The sequence below is a fragment of the Megascapheus bottae genome, chromosome 16, assembly GCF_031878675.1.
Source record: "Megascapheus bottae isolate mThoBot1 chromosome 16, mThoBot2.hap1, whole genome shotgun sequence".
Taxonomy (NCBI): domain Eukaryota; kingdom Metazoa; phylum Chordata; class Mammalia; order Rodentia; family Geomyidae; genus Megascapheus; species Megascapheus bottae.
The window spans coordinates 43,162,159-43,179,245 of NC_143524.1; the positions used below are offsets into that span (position 1 = coordinate 43,162,159).

General features: G+C 46.0%; 1 protein-coding gene across 2 annotated transcripts; it reads left to right on the forward strand.

Moving 5' to 3' along the window:
* The first annotated feature begins 1,589 nt into the window (after positions 1–1,589).
* LOC150053454 (folate receptor alpha-like) lies at positions 1,590–14,702 on the forward strand. 2 transcript variants are annotated; one of them, XM_090349097.1, is made up of 5 exons: positions 1,590–1,750; positions 8,485–8,654; positions 13,441–13,629; positions 13,765–13,900; positions 14,316–14,702. In XM_090349097.1, the coding sequence occupies exons 2-5, from the start codon at positions 8,487–8,489 to the stop codon at positions 14,594–14,596; spliced, it is 774 nt and encodes a 257-aa protein (XP_090205223.1). In that variant the 5' UTR covers positions 1,590–1,750; positions 8,485–8,486; the 3' UTR covers positions 14,597–14,702. The 2 variants fall into 2 exon arrangements, with proteins under 2 accessions (XP_090205223.1, XP_090205222.1); XM_090349096.1 differs by lacking the exon at positions 1,590–1,750 and adding an exon at positions 4,494–4,590.
* Positions 14,703–17,087: the final 2,385 nt, after the last annotated feature.

Consider the following 17,087-nt stretch of genomic DNA (forward strand, 5'->3'; position numbering starts at 1 on the left):
AGGCTACCACCCTACCCTTGAGCCAAGCCCCACTTCCCTTTTTCTAGAGGTTAATTGGAGATAAGAGTCTCAAGTCCTTTTGTGCCTGGGATGGCTTTGAACCTTGATTCTCAGATCTCAGCCTCTTGAGTAGCTAGGATTACAGGCAGGAGCCAGGTGCACCCAGCTTAAGTCTATGAAACGCTAATCTTCAATAAACTACTAAAAAAAAAAAAAAGCCACAAGTGGCATTTTGGCTCAGGTGGTAGAATGTTAGCCTTGAGCAAAAGAATCTCAGGGACAGTTCACAAATCAGAGTTCAAGCCCCAGGAATAGCACCCCCCCAAAAAATCCATTGTGTATAGGTACTACATTTTTTTCATGTATTCATCTATTGGAAGGCATCTGGGCCATTTCCATAAGTTGGCTATTGAACCATGAACAATGGGTATGGATGTACAAGTGTTCTTCTGTATCCTGACTTATGATGTTCTGAGTAGATGCTCAGGAATGGTATAGCTGGGTTACAGGGAAGATCTAGGTGATCAATGGTTGATACCCTTTGGATCCAGACAGGTCATCATACTGTTTTCTCAGCACACTACTCTAGACCCATTCAGTGTCAAGGTGATTTGCTCTAATAAAATGTCCATAACCGAAAGCAGGGCCTTAGTGATATCATTTTGCGATAGACCTCTGGGGCTTGTGTTAGGATCAATGTGAAGGAATGCTCAGGAAATTAAGGAACTTAGGGCCTTCATCTTAAGCACATATGCAAGTCTCAGATGAGCCCAATTGGCTGGCAGGATGACGCTGGAGATCCCTGCTAACTCTGGTCATGATAGCTAGACCTGAGAAGCACAGACATTTAGAAAAATGAGATGAGAAACTTGAAAACAGAATTCCTAGATGGCTGAGCTAGAGATTATGAGGAGTTGGAGCAGAAGATGAGACTAAAGCAAGCATACTGGATCTGTAATCTTTAGCCGCTGCCCTGGGGGCACCAGACTAAGATCTCTTCAGCAGTTTAAGGAGGTCAGGCTTAGAGTCAGACTTCTATGTGACATTTCCACTGTTGTGCAGGCAGGAGTGATACGAATGTCAGGGGTATGGGGTTGGTGCTCAGGAAAAACTCAGGCTTCTCTCCCCTCCATACTGGGACCCCCTCTAGCTTCCTACTAGTCTCACCCTAGAGTCTCACACCTTCCACATTCTTGTTAGTGCGGCCTGGTCAGAGGGCAGCTTTGACCAGGGTTGTAAAGATGTAATTTGCTGACAGAAAGTTTCCAGGCCTGGATGAGGCTGCAAGGAGTCCAGGAGTCCTGATCTCTTCTGGGTGGTCGGATGATCCCAGCATGCTGCTGGGGGTTGGAGGGGAAAGGCAGGGTGGTTCACCACTACCTCCTCATTCAGAGCAGGCATTGAGAATTCACAAGAGATTGGGGTTCTCTTTAGGACCAAAAATTGTGCTGGTTACTTACACTGATGGACTTCCAGGTTCTGAAACCTGGCCAGGGGGACAAATCTCATTCCTTCAGAGGAGTGGCCATTAAGGCCAGTTAATGATCAGCCCCCAGGATAGGGGCAAAAAGACAGTGCTGATCTTATCCTGAGAGGCTGTCACATCCAGGCACTGTCAGCTGGCCCACCTTTCTTCTTTGGTAAGCTGATTGGGACTTAAAAACAAGGACTGAGGTCTAAGATTCCAGAAGCCCTCAACCTGCTGAGGTGTGCCGAGGACATACCTTTCCCAGAGTGTCAGAAGATTCAGGTAAGGCTCACTGCTGAAGAAATAGATAGGACAGCAAGTGACGACCAGGGCCCATGCAGTTGCTTTCTCTGTAGGTCCTGCACAGCCTTCTTCCCTGGCAGATTTTACTACAAAGATTTTTTTTTTCTTTTTGCTAGTACTGGGGCTTGAACTCAGGACTTGGGCACTAACCCTGAGCTTCTTTTGCTCAAGGCTAGTGCTTTACCACATAAGCCACCTCACCACTTCCAGCTTTTTCTGTTTATATGGTATGGTGGAATCCAATCCAGGGCTTCATGCATGCTAAGCAAGCACTGTACCACTAAGCCATGTTCCCAGCCCCAATCTCCTATTCTCTCTGGAAATAGTTTCAAAGTTTTGGGTGTGACATTAAGGTCCACAAGACTCTTAGCTCTAATTAAGTGGAAGATGTGGCACATGTGGTAAAGCACCACCTAGTGTCAAGGGAAGCTTAGGGAGAAGGTGAGGCCATGAATTCAAGCTGTTACCAAGACACACACACACACACACACACACACACACACACACACACACACATACACGGTGTGCATCTGCCATCCCACCTATTTGGGAGGATACATAAGAAAAAGGGAGAGCTGGGTGCGGTGTCTCACACCTGTAATCCTAGCTATTCAGAAGGCTGAGTCTGAGGATAGAGGTTCAAAGCCATCCTGGGCACTAAAGAACATGAGACTCTTAGCTCCAGAAAACCAGAAGTGGTGCCGTGGCTCAAGGGATAGGGTGGTAGTTTTGAGCTAAAGAGCTCAGGGACAACGCCCAGGCTCAGAATTTAAGCCCCACGACCGCCAAAAAAAAAAAAGAATCTCACTGACTTTCCCGCCCAGGCTGGCTTTGAACCTCTATTCTCAGATCGCAGCCTTCTGAGTAGCTAGGATCATGGCTTGAGCCACCAATGCATGGCACAAGATTTTTTTAATCAGACCTAAGCTTTGGGAACAAAAGGAGGGTAAATGGAGCTTGGGAACTGGCATTACTTAGGCCTGTGTTCTGTGTGTGTGTGTGTGTGTGTGTGTGTGTGTGTGTGTGTGTGTATACTCACATGCATGTGCAAGCATGCCCTGATCCTGAGGCACTATCCCTGAGTTTTTGTGCTCAAGACTAGTTTCCTACCCAGCCACAGACCACTACTGGCTTTTTGGTGGTTAACTGGAGATAAGAATCTTGCAAACTTTCTTGCCCAGGATGGCTTTAAACCATGACCTTCAGACCTCAGCCTCTTGAGTAGCTAGAATTATAGATGTGAGCCAAGAGACCTGTGTGTTAAAAAGGAAAAAAAAAATTTTTTTTTTTTGGCAGTCCTGGGCTTGAGCTCAGGGCCTGAGCACTGTCCTTGGACTTTCTCAAGGCTAGAGCTCTACCACTTGAGCCTCAGCACCACTTCTGACTTTTTTTCTATGTATGTGGTACCGAGGAATCGAACCCAGGTCTTCATGCATGCTAGGCAAGCACTTTAACCACTAGGCCAAACTCCCGGCCCCAGGAAAAAAAATTTTTTTTTCATGATACATGGGTTTGATCTTTCCAGGCAAGTAAGCTAGCCCTTGAGCCATGCTCCCAGCCTGGTTTGCTTTTGCTTTTTTTTTTGGTCTTGGGGCTTGAACTCTGCCTGGTTGCTGTCTCTGAGCACTTCAGCTCAAGGCTACCATCCTACCCTAGAGCCAAGCCCCACTTCCCATTTTCTAGAGGTTAATTGGAGATAAGAGTCTTTTTGTGCCCGGGCTGGCTTTGAACCTTGATCCTCAGATCTTAGCCTCCTGAGTAGCTAGGATTACAGGCATGAGCCACCACTCCCGGCTCTGCTTTGCTTTTGTAAAGATCTTGTAATTATGCCTGGCCTGGTCCAATTGCAGTTCTCCTATTTATGCCACCTATGTAGCTGGCATGGCAAGCATGTGCCATTAAACCCAGCTTTTTTGTTGCTTGAAATAGGAGCAAAGAGGGCGCTAAATATGTTGGGTTTTTTTTTCCCCCTGTCTTGCTCCAAACTTTGATCCTATCTATCTCTGCTTATCAAGGAATTAGGATCATAGTCTAGTAACTCCTGTAACTTGTATAAGCCACAACTGCCTGGCTTTTATGTATTATTTATTTATTTAACCAGTCCTGGGGTTTGAACTCAGGGCCTGGACACTGTCCTTATTTTTTGTTCTTTCTTCAAGGCTAGCACTCTACCACTTGAACCACAGCACCACTTCTGGCTTTTTTCTGTGTGGTATGGAGGAATCGAAACTGGGAGCTTTGTGCATGCTAGGCAAGCAATCTACCATTAGGCTATGCTCTCAGCCCTTGTGTTTACTTTTTTTTTTTTTTTTTTTTTTTGCCAGGCTTGGGCTTGGGCTCAGGCTCAGAGCCTGAGCTTTGTCCTTGGGTTTTCTCAAAGGTAGAGCTCTACCATTTGAGCCACAGCACCACTTCTGGCATTTTTTCTATGTATGTGATACCAAGGAACCAAATCCCGGTCTTTGTGCATGCTAGGCAAACACTCTACCACTAGGCCAAACTCCTGGCCCCCTTTGTATTTACTTTTAATTTGAGTGCTATTAATGGAACCCAGGGCCTTACATAGGTCAAACATGTACTCTGCCACTAAGTTTTACCCCTAGCCCAAGCCTGTATTATTCCACCCTTTCCATCCCCATTGAGGCTTGAAATAATTAACAGCTGAGTGGCCTTCGCCCAATCTCAGGCTTCATTCCTGGGCTCCATTCCCACTGCCCGTCTCCTAGGCCACTAAACCTGTCTATTGAAATAAAGCTCCAGAGGAGAGCATAGAAGAGAGCAGAAGCCTGAGCCAGTCTGAGAGCTGCCTCCTGTCCCAGGTATGCAACTTGCTGTCACCCTCCCACCCCCATCAGAGGCCGGCCACACACCCTACAGTACCTACAGTTCCTGCCAGAGAATGTACCTGAACAGGGAGGGCCCTCTGTTGACTGCCAGAGAATCCAGAGGTGGAGACTGAGGCCCAGATTAGAGAGCTAGGCTAAACAACAAGTTAGTGTTCATCACTGAAGCAAAACTCCAGTGCATTTGCCCCTCTGTTCAGCATTGAGTTTTCAGCTCTCCTACGCAGGCCCCTAGACTGGGCAGAGTGGGGATGGGGTGGAGTGTGATGGTTGGTAGGAATGTTACGGCTAAACCAAGAACTGAAGGTGAGACTTGGGAGCTAGAGGCTAACTGGCTATTTGGTAGCGGTTTCCTTCCTATACTTAATCCTTAGACAAACATCCTGAAGCTCTCCCAGTATATGAAGCAGCTCTAATCACAGGCCAAACCTATGTCCTAAACAGCTAGGCTTTGTGGCCCACCTCCCTGACCCCAGCCAGAACTGAGCCATATTTAGTGCTCCAAGAGTACAGATTTCCCTAACCCCACCCTGAAAATTAGTGGGTGGGTGAATGGAGGTGGAATTGGGTTCTGGAATGAATGACTGATTGATCAGATGAGAGAATTCAATGGGTGAATGCCGAGGTGAGAGGAAAAAAAAAAAGCTGAGTGAGAATTTAATTCCAAGCTTAAATGCTGCTGTTTAGAGATCCCACCCTAGCCCAGTCCTTGGCAAGGGCTCTATCAGGACACCCAGGTCTTGGGGGATGGGGAATATGTGCATTCACTTTATTGAAAATGAGTTTGAGGGCTGGGAGTTTGGCCTACTGGCAGAGTGATTGCCTGGTATGCATGAAGACCCAGGTTCGATTCCTCCGTACCAAATACATGAAAAAAAAAAGCTGAAAGTGGTGCTGAGGCTCAAGTGGTAGAGCTCTAGGCTTGAGCTGACTCAGCTCAAGGCTACCATCCTACCCCTGGAGCCACAGTGCCGTTTCCAGTTTTCTAGTGGTTAATTGGAGATAAGAGTCTCCTGGTCTTTAGTGCCGAAGCCGGCTTTGAACCACAATCCTCAGATCTCAGCCTCCTGAGTAGCTAGGACTGTAATCCTAGCTCACACCTGCAAGTGCCAACATGCCCCTGGCCAATGATAGGTTTTATTTCAATTTAAGGTGGGTTAGCAAATAGTTTTAAAAACTGTACATCTCTGGGGCTGGGAGTTTGGCCTAGTGGTAGCGTGCTTGCCTAGCATGCACAAAGACCTGGGCTCAATTCCTCAGTACCACATACATAGAAAAAAGCCAGAAGTGGTGCTGGGGCTCAAGTGGTAGAGCTCTGACCTTAAGAAAGTACAAGGACAGTGCTCAGGCCCTGAGCTCTTGCCCAGGACTAAAAACAAAACAAAACAAAGGGCTGGGAGTTTGGCCTAGTGGTTAAAGTGCTTGCCTAGCATGCACGAAGACCCGGGTTCGATTCCCTGGTACCACATATATAGAAAAAAGCCAGAAGTGGTGCTGAGGCTCAAGTGGTAGAGCTCTAGCCTTGAGAAAGTCCAAGGACAGTGCTCAGGCCCTGAGCCCAAGCCCAGGACTGGCAAAAACAAAAACAAAACAAAACTGTACATTTTTAACTTATATACTCTAACCAGAAAAAGAATGCCCTGGAGCTTGTAGTTTAGTCAGCTAGTTTAGTAAAAGATTATGTTTTGGGACTATGGCTGAGCTGGGGTGGGACTGAATGCTCTGAGCCCCTCTCTACCCTGGGCTTCTGCAATCCAGGAGGGGCTGAACCACCTGCTAGGCATAAATGACTCTTATTACAACCTGGTAAGACCTTTGGCTCCCTGAAACTCTAGATTCAGACAACCTCCTTGAGCCACCTCTGAACCTGAACTATGAGAGACTTTTGGACTATACAGAACTTCTCATCACACGCCCCCACTCCTGTTTAACCTGAGGCCAAAGTCTGCAAACTGGGGGACAGAAGGTGGCCAAAAATGGGTTTAAAGTTGTAATCTCTTTCTTTTTAGTGTGCTTATTTACTAATGAACTTTTCTAGTACACATCTTGCCTAAATTCTTCTGTGGCCTGAGGTTAGTACTGTTGATTAGCTGTGCCAATCAACTCAGATCAAGCATGTAATCCCAGATACACAGGAGGATCTCTTAAGCCCAGGAGTCTGAAAAAAGCTTGGACAGCAGTGACTCTTAGGTATCAAAGCTCTATAGACCTTCAGTTTAAGGTCAGGCATTTCTGTAAACTTGGGGTGCTGGTCCTGGGGCCTGGACATTGGTCCTGAGCTTCTTTCTTACTCAAAGCCCCACTTCCCATTTTCTAGAAGTTAATTGGAGATAAGAGTCTCAGGTCCTTTTGTGCCCGGTCTGGCTTGAACCTTGATTCTCAGATCTTGGCCTCCTGAGTAGCTAGTATTACAGGCATGAGCCACCATACCTGGCTGTCTGAGTTTTTTTGCACAAGGCTAGCACTCTGCTATTTGCAGCTACAACTTCTGGCTTTCTGGTAATTGGAGATAAGAGTCTCACAGATTTTTCCTGCCTGGAGTGGCTTTAAACCACAATCCTTAGCATCTTGAGTAGCTAAGATTATAGGCATGAGCCACTGGTGCCTGGAACTATTACAATTATTACTACAACTATTGTCTTGTACTGGAGCTTGACATTAAGGGCCTCGTACTTGTTTGTTTTTTGTTTGTTTGCTGAAGGATAGTGCTCTACCTCTTGAACCATACTTTTTCTTTGGGCTTTTTACTGGTTAACTGAAGATAAGAGTCTCACAGATTTGTCTTTCCCAGGCTGATTTTATACTGTGAGACTCAGATCTCAGATCTCTGTCTCTTGGGTAGCTAGGATTACAAAGTAATCCACCAACTATAGGTAGCATTTTATTTTTATTTTTTGCTGGTTCTGGGACTTGAATTCATGACCTGGGCACTATTCTTAAGCTTATTTTGTTCAAAGCCAGTGCTCTACAATTTGAGCCACTTTCAGCTTTTTCTGAAGTTTGTTGGAGATAAGAGTCTCCTGGCCTTTCCTGACCAGGCTGGATTTGCTCCTTGATCTTCAGATCTTAGCCCCTGAGTTGCTAGGATTACAGGCATAACCTGTGTCTGGCTTTACTAGTAAAAGCCAGTCTGGGTTGCAGATCATGGCTCAAAAGGAAACAAAAAACTCCATCTTCCTGCCTCCAACTACCAAGTGTTGAGATTAAGTTTGTACCACTACCTGACTTTCGAGTTTTATCTTTTTAAAATTAGTAATAATGAGGGGCCGGGAGTTTGGCCTAGTGGTTAAAGTGCTTGCCTAGCATGCATGAAGACCCAGGTTCGATTCCTTGGTACCACATACATAGAAAAAAGCCGGAAGTGGTGCTGAGGCTCAAGTGGTAGAGCTCTAGCCTTGAGAAAGTCTAAGGACAGTGCTCAGGCCCTGAGCTCAAGCCCAGGACTGGCAAAAATAAATAAATAAATAAATAAATAAATAAAATTAGTAATAATGAGTTTTATCTTTTTAAAATTAGTAATAATTATTATTATTTCCAAGTTCTGGGCTTCAGCTAAGAGCTTGGGCACCATTCTTGGAGCCACAGCACCACTTCTGGCTTTTTTCTTTGCACGTGGCACCTAGGAATTGAACCCAGATCCTCATGCATACCAGACCAACACTCTACCACTAGGCCAAACCTCCCAGCCCTGGAGTTGTAGCTCTTGACCTAGAAGAGTCAGCTTAGGACTGTGTCAGTGCTGTCCCTTGGGTCTCTCACTGTGGGCACGTGATCTACCTGCGGAGGCTCCGCCCCCTGGAGCTGAGCCCGGGTTCCACCTTCAGTCCTTTGGTGAGAGTGACCAAATCTCTCCCTTCCCTTCTCGTACAGACATGGCCAGGCAGATGAGCACACGGCTGCTGCTCCTGTTGGTATTGGGGGCTTTATATGAAGCCCAACCCAGGACTCCTCCTCCACTCAAGTCTCATCCTTGGTTTGTCTGCATGGACGCCAAACACCACAAGGAAGAGCCAGGCCCTGAGGACAAGTTGCATGGTCAGGTAGGTCTGGGGGTGGTGACTGCCTGACTCAGGAAGATGAGGTCAGCAGATGGGAGTGTCTAGCCCCTCTGCCTGGAGAGGCCTTTGGCTTGCTCTAATGTGGGCTACAGTCTCATACCCATGGTGTCTGGGTACTTACTAAAACCCATCCTTGGGGGTGGGGAGTAATTTGGATTTGGGTTTTGGTTTTTGTTTTCCACTGGGGAAGAACTTCCTCAAGGATCCAAAAGGAGAATGCAGACGGTACACAGTGGCACCCTTCTACCTCACAGCTCAGCCTGGGCAAGGTGCTCCTCCGCCTGCTGTCCCAGGCTGGCTGCCAAACTCGTGCATTCCAGAACCTGGCCAACATTTGGACCAGAGGTCTCTGTCCTGTAACAATTTTGGTTACAAGTCCTTTTAATATCTTGAACCAAACTAAATATTTAATAGGAATCAATATGATGCAAGGATGTAAGGGAAAAAAAAACAGCTACTTAGGAGGCAGAGGTAGGATTGTTTGAACCCCAGGAATTAGAGGCCAAGGTGAGCCACATTAGAGGAACCATTTTAAAATGGTTGTTGATCTGGGGTTTGAACTTTGGGCCTTGAACTTGTTAGGAGCCCAGGTGTTGTGTGTGTGTGTGTGTGTGTGTGTGTGTGTGTGTGTGTGTGTGTGTGTGTGTGTGTCTGGGCACTGTCTCTTAGCTTTGGTTGTTTTTTTTTTTTTTGCTGCTGCTGCTGCTGCTTCTTCCTCTTCTTCCCCTTCCCCTTCCTCCTCCTCCTCCTTCTTATTCCTCTTCCTCTTTCTCTTCTTCTTCTTCCTCTTCTGGTTGTACCTGGGTTCTGTCTCTAAGCTCTCCAGCTCAAGGCTAACTTCTACCATTTTGAGCCATAGTGTCACTTCCAGTTTTCTGGAGGTTAATTGGAGATAAGTCTCTTGGACTTTGTCCCTGGGCTGGTTTTGAACCATGATCCTCAGATCTCAGCTTCTCAAGTAGCTATGATTACAGACAGGAGCCACCAGCACCCAGCTCCTTAGCTTTTCTTGCTTAACCCATCACAACCTGGAGCAAAGCAGTAACAGACCAGACAGTGCAACTGAGGTTTTGGATACCAGGGGACGTGTAGTCTTCCCCCAGCTTCAGATCCCAAGGTTCCATTCACCAAGGCTTTTATTGATTTCCTGTAGGGAAGTATGTGCAGAAACTAAGGGATAGACATCACCATGTCACAAAATTTGGAAACAAATGCCTGGGCTGGCCTGGGCTAGCCTCAAACCTTATCTACAGGCTTCCAGTGCTACATCTGCACTTCATATGCAGCCTTACAGTCTTTCAGAGGCCGCTTTTCTCCAGACCCAAGATCAGACATTCCCAAAGGGGATTCTGCAAGATTAGATGGCATGCTCCCCAGTAGAGTCCTAACACCAGAAATGTCACATGAAGGTCAAGAAGGACTGTCCTAGTTTTTGCATGTGATGTTGAGAAAAGAACTCAGGTGAAATGTGAAAGCCAAGTGCAAGTGATAGGAAAGTTTATTAGGGAAGCTAGGGTGAGAATGATCTGGGATTTTTCTTTCTTTCTTTTTTTTTTTTTTTTAAATTTTTTGCCAATCCTGGGGCTTGAACTCAGGGCCTGAGCACTGTCCTTGGGCTAGAGTTCTACCACTTGAGCCACAGCACCACTTCTGTCTTTTTTCTATGTGTGTGGTACTGAGGAATCAAACCCAAGTCTTTGTGTATGCTAGGCCAAACTTGTGGTCCTGGGGGATATTTTTTTTTTTTTTTGCCAGTCCTGGGCTTGAGCTCAGGGCCTGAGCACTGTTCTTGGACTTTTTCAAGGTTAGAGCTCTACCACTTGAGCCTCAGCACCACTTCCGGCTTTTTTTTCTATGTATGTGGTACCAAGGAATCGAGCCTGGGCTTTTGTGCATGCTAGGCAAGCACTTTAACCACTAGGCCAAACTCCCGCCCCCCCCCCCCCCCGGGGGGACATTTTTTAAAAGGCAAAAGGAAAATTGCAATACCCATTTCACTTGTAAATGTCCATTTAACTTGGTAGCAGATTAAGATTATGGTCTGCCCATCTCTGCCAGGTACAGGCTATAAGTGGTGATAGTGAGTGCCTCAAGCAGCCTGTGTATATGTTGGTCATGGTACTTGAACTCTGGGCCTGGGCACTGTCCCTGAGCTCTTCACCTCCAGGCTACCACCTTGCCCCTTGAACCACAGCCTCACTTCCGGTTTTTCTAGTGGTTAATTGGGGATAAGAGTCTCACAGTCTTTAGTGCCTGGGCTGGCTTTGAACCTCGATCCTCAGACCTCAGCCTCTTGAGTAGCTAGGATTACAGGCGTTAGCCACCGCACATTTGCACTTGTTCATTCTTTATCCTGGCATTTTTGTGCTTCCCCTTCAAAGACAGATAAACAACAAAAAGAAAAGAAAACAAACTTGTTTCTATTTCCTGGAATTCATTTCAATGAATATTACTTATTATGATCAGAAGCATAGAGGCAATGTGTCTTTGTGTTATTTCACTAAGCGTGTCCTCCTTTAGTCTCATTGTGGGTGAATGCCCAGAGTCCTGTATAATTTATCGTGTTTTGGTATATTTTAGATTAGCTTCCGCATATGAGGAAAAGAAACAAAGCAGCCTTTCTTTTCTTTTATTATTTAATTCATCAGTCTTTGTTTCAAACTGCATTTTCATTTAATTTTATTTTTATTGGTCACGGGGCTTGAACTGTGGGCTTGGGCGTTGTCCCTGAGCTTTTCAGCTTAAGACTACCGCCATACCCGTGAGCCTCAGCTCCACTTTCCATTGTCTAGTGATTAACTGGAGGTAAGAGTCACATGTTCGTATGTTCTTTAGTGCCGAGGCTGGCTTTGAACCACGATCCTCAGATCTCAGCCTCAAGAGTAGTTAGGATTATAGGCGTGAGCCACCACACCCAGCTCTGCATTTTAATATTTTGCTTTATATTAATTACCTGCTTTATAAGTTTCAGGTCCAGGTTTTCTTTTCTTTTTTCTTTTCTTTCCTCCTCCTTCTTGTTCTTGTTCTTGTTCTTCTTGTTCTTGTTGTTGTTCTTCTTCTTCTTTTTTCTTTTTTTTTTTTGCCAGTCCTTGGTCTTGAACTCAGGGCTTGAGGCTAGTAGGTCTACCACTTGGATCATAGTACTACTTCTGGCTTTTTCTATATATGTGGTACTGAGGAATTGAATCCAGGACTTTGTGTAGGCTAAGCAAGCATGCTACCACTAGGCCAAAATCCTGGCTCAGTTAAATAATAAATGTCTCTCTCTTTTTTTTTTGTCATGGGGCTTGAACTCTGGGCCTGGGTGCTATTCCTGAGCTCTTCAGCTCGAGGCCAGCTCTCTACCACTTGAGCTACAGCTCCACTTCCAGTTGTTTTGGTGGTTAATTGGAGATAAGAGCCTCATGAACTTTGCTTTTCAGTCTGGCTTTGAATTGGGAGCCTCAGATCTGAATAGCTAGGATTACAGGCAGGAGTCACCAGTGCTTGACTAATAAGTCTGTTTTTTATGGTGTCTGGTACTGGGGCTTGAAATCACAGTTTTGGGTTCTAGCTTTTCCTGGTTAGGGTTGAGCCCATACCTCTAGTCTGTTGTCACTTCTTCAGTGAGGCTTGGACTGAACACTCAACAACATCCCTCTCCCTCCCTTTACTTTTTTTTCCCTCAGAATTATCATGTGATAAGTGTTTATCATTTATGAACATTTTACTTCCTAGAAAAGTGCTTTTAGTTTGATAAAGACAGGAGAATGCCTGTCATATCAACTGCTTGGGAGGCAGAGGTAGGGGAAGTCCTCACTTTGAGCCCATATCAATGATTAAACTGGGTATGGTGATATACATAAATAATCCAAGCTGTGGGGAAGGCCATACATATTTGTGATATGAGGTCTTAGGTCTTAGGTAAAGCACAACAAGAGCAAAAGAGGGAACTGAGTTCTGGTGGCTCATGCCTGTAAACCTAGCTACTCAGGAGGCTGAGATAGGAGGATCATGGCTCAAAGCCAGCTTAGAAAAGGCCATGAGACTTATCTCCAATTAATCACCTAAAAATTGGAAGTAAAGCTGTGGCTCAAAGCTTAGAGCAGTGTCTTTGAGCAGGGGTAGGGGGAACAAAAAACAAAAATCTCAGGCACAGCATTCAGGCTGTGAGTTCAAGGAACTGACAGAAAAAATAGGACATTGGGGCTGGGAGCGTAGCCTAGTGGTAGAGTGCTCACTTTGCATGCACGAAGCCCCAGGTTCAATTCCTCAGTACCACATACACAGAAAAATCCAGAAGTGGTGCTGTGGCTCAAGTGACAAAGCTCTATTCTTGAGCAAACATGTCCAAGGACAGGGCCTAAGCCCTGAGGTCAAGCTCCAAGACTGGCAAAAAAGAAAATAAAAATCCGAGCATGTGACTCCCACCTGTAATCCTAGCTACTCAGGAGGCTGAGATCTGAGGTGAAGATCCTAGTTCAAAGCCAGCCAGGTCACTAAGGCTCATAATAGATCACTTGCCTAAAGCACATGGGTGAAATATTAAACTTTGTTAAGACTATTTCTGCTGAGGCTCCCACAGCCTAAGTGAGTCCCTTCCCACATGCAGGCTCCTATAGCAAGCATTTCCCAGGATACTGTTGACCGGTTGATTCATTGACTGACTGGGGAATCAGAGACTCATGGAGGGTGGCTGGGGAGAAGTGGGGGGTGGAAGGCTGCATTTGGAATATTCTGGCTGTGTCAGCAGTGGACTCAATCTCCTGTCTTCCTCCCTGCCATGCAGTGCAGCCCCTGGAAGAAAAATTCCTGTTGTACCACCAACACCAGCAAGGCAGCGCATATGGAAGTGTCCTATCTCTACAATTTCAACTGGAACCACTGCGGCGAGATGACGCCTACCTGCAAACGGCACTTCATCCAGGACACCTGCCTCTATGAGTGCTCCCCTAACTTGGGGCCCTGGATCCAGCTGGTATGGGGTCTTCCTGTTCCCCTGAACTAGCTGAGGAGCTGAGCTCTCCAGATGTCCCTGTGGGTTGTGCCTCCAGCTTTGGTTTTGTTTAGGCTGGGGTGCTGAGTGAGTTCTTCTCCATCACAAATCTCTCAGGTGAACCAAACTTGGCGCAAGGAGCGGATCCTTGATGTACCCCTGTGCAAGGAGGACTGTCAGCGCTGGTGGGAGGACTGTCGCACCTCCTTTACCTGCAAGAGCAACTGGCACAAAGGCTGGAACTGGACCTCAGGTGAGGGATGAAGGAGAGAAGGGATCTGGAGGCAAGGGTGTGTGTATGTGGTGGTGTGGCAGTGTGTAGACTTCAGGACCAGGGACAACTTAGAAAGTTCTAGACCCAGTGGTTCTGGTGCTCAGGACTGTAACCCTAGCTACTCAGGAGGCTGAGATCTGAGGACTGTGATTCAAAGAAAAAGCACAGCTAGGACTGTGACCTAGTGGTAGAGTGCTTGCCTAGCATGCATGAAGCCCTAGGTGTGGTTCCTTGGTACCACATGCACAGAAAATACTGGAAGTAGTGCTGTGGCTCAAGTGGTAGAGTGCTAGCCTGAGACAGTGACCAGGCTTCAGTCCCCCCGCACTGACCAAAAAAAGAGAAGTTCCAGGCTCAGTGACTAAAGATCTGCTGTCTGCCATTCTTCTTACAGGGTCTAACCAGTGCCCCATGGGAGCTGCCTGCCACCCCTTCCACTTCTACTTCCCCACGCCTACTGCTCTATGTGAGCAGATCTGGAGCCACTCCTACAAAATGAGCAACTACAGCCGGGGCAGCGGCCGCTGCATCCAGATGTGGTTTGATCCAGCCCAGGGCAACCCCAACGAGGAGGTGGCCAGGTTCTATGCTGAGGCCATGAGCGGGGCTGGGCTCCCTGGGGTCTGGCCTTTTCTACTCAGCCTGGTCCTCGCACTGCTTTGGTTGGTCAACTGAGACCCCTTTACCCGGAATACCCTGTTTAGCTCCTCAATCCCCAGTTCTTCTGTTCCTGCTGCATGGCGGGAAATCCAAGAGCAGTTTGAATAAACTGGATTCTCCACTTGTGTCTTGTGAATTACTTGGGGGTGATCGGGAAGGTCATGGCTTCCCTGTTTTCATCTATTGAAACCAGTTACACTTGACTAGTTCTCAGCTCTGTACTTACTGACCAGTCAGACACTTCTCAGAGCTCTCAATTTCATGTGTACCAGTGTCAGTACAGAGACTTGAATGTAAACTCCCAGGCACTTAGCTTTTTTGCTCAAGGCTGGTGGTACCCTACCATTGGAATCACAGCTTCCCTTCTGGATTTTTTTGTGGTTCACTGGAAATGAGTCTCAGACTTTCTTGACCTGGCTAGCTTTAAACCTTGATCCTCAGATCTCTGCCTCCTTAATAGCTAGGGTTACAGGTGTGAGCCACTGCCTGGCTTCAAGCTACTTTGCTTTATGCCAACTGTGGGAGAGCTCTATTTGCTTTTGTGGGGTGGGGCAGGGTAGTAAGAGGCTCTATTTTATCACATACTTTATTGAGATAGGAAGAGAATTTGGATGCTGGGAATACGGCTAACTGGTAGAGTACTTGCCTGGAAAGCACAAAGCCCTGGGTTCCATTCCTCAGTACCACATAAAAAGCTAGAAGTTGGGCCAGGAGTTCAGCCTAGTGGTAGAGTGCTTTCCTAGCATGCACAAAGACCAGGGTTCAATTTCTCGGTACCACATACATAGAAAAAGCCAGAAGTGGTATGGTGGCTCAAGTGGTAGAGCTCTAACCTTAAGAAAGCCTAAAGACAGTGCTTAGGCCCTGAGTATAAGCCCCAAGGCTGGCAAAACACACACATACGCACACACGCCCCAAGAAAAACAAAGTGGCGTTGTGGGCTCAAGTGGTAGAGTGCTAACTTGAGCAAAAGAAGCTCAGGGACAGTGCCCAGGCCTTGAGTTCAAGCCACATGTCTCTATTAACTGAGACAAAATCTATTCTCATGAACTTTAAGAGTTAGGTAGGAAGGGGACAATCTAGGAAGACACCTGCTTTTGGTGTGGATGACTAGGTAACAAATGTCAACTAAGGAATTTTTCTTTTTTTTTTTTTTGCCTGTTAATTGGGAAAGTCTCAAAGATCTTTCTGTCCAGACTGGCTTTGAAGTCCTCCTGATCTCAGCCTCCTGAGTAGCTAAATTCCAGGCATGAACCAATGGTGATTAAATAATTTTTAAGAGAGTGCTTGTTCCCTTTGACCCAACTATGATCTGCTAAATTGAGGGCTAGAAACCAGAGCCAGGGGAAAGAAAGGAAGAAAAAAAAGCTGTATCATATGACTATTCAAAAAAAGAACATGAAGTATGTTACCCAAAATACTAAGACAAGAACCACAATCATATCTCTGTCATTACCTTGATACATTCCTTTAAAATGACTTGGATGTTATGTGTTCTTGGCTGAGTGTCTTTCTCCATAGAATTCTGCCTGCGGTTGGAGTTTTTTGGTCTTTTTTTTTTTTTTTTTTGCAAATCAAACCTCAGACCCGAGCAGTCTGACTCATCCAAGTGTTGGTTAATGGAAGTGATATCAGAAATGTTTGTTTCTATCGGCTCATTATGGAGAGTCTCAGACCAGAGACTCAGGACCACCTGTAGATTATACCTATTGTTGGTCTGATCACTATTAACTTTCAATATCCATATGAGAAAGAGAAGACTTTTCATTGGGATATTATATGTAACAGCCTAAACCTACCAGTACTTTGAACAGTTCATAAAGGCTTACTGGCTGGGTAGTTTAAGGAGAAGTTATTAAAATCTGGAGAAAGAGGAGATAAGAGAGCTTGACTTTGGGCCTGTGGGTACTGTCCTTGAGCTTTTTTTTTTCTTTTTTTTGCTAGTCCTGGGGTTTGGACTCAGGGATCCTTGGGTTTTCTCAAGGCTAGCACTCTACCACTTGAACTACAGCACCACTTCTGGCTTTTTCTGAGTATGTGGTACTGAGGAATTGAACCCAGGGCTTCATGCATGCCAGGAGAGCCCTCTACTACTAAACCACATTCCCAATGTCCCTTAGCTTTTCAATGCTCAGACTGGCCTCTATCATTTGAGCTCCACTTCAAGTTTTTGGTAGTTAACTGGAGATAAAAAGTCTGACAAGCTTTCCTATCTGAACTGACTTTGAATTGGGATCCTTAGATTTTAGCCTCCTGAATAGGATGAAAGGAGTGTCCCCCAATACCTGGCGCTTTATTTTTTTTTCTTAATTTAATTTACTTTTTTTTCACCAGGAAACTGTGGCTCAAGTGGTAGGGCAGTAGATTTGAGTTGAAGAGCTCAGGGACAACCCCAGGCAGAGAGAGCAAGTCCCACAACTGACAAGAAAGAAAGTTAGTTCTTGCCTATGTCCCATCCTGCGGTAGAAAAGGAAAATCTTTCAAGTCAGCAGACTTTAAGATTTGA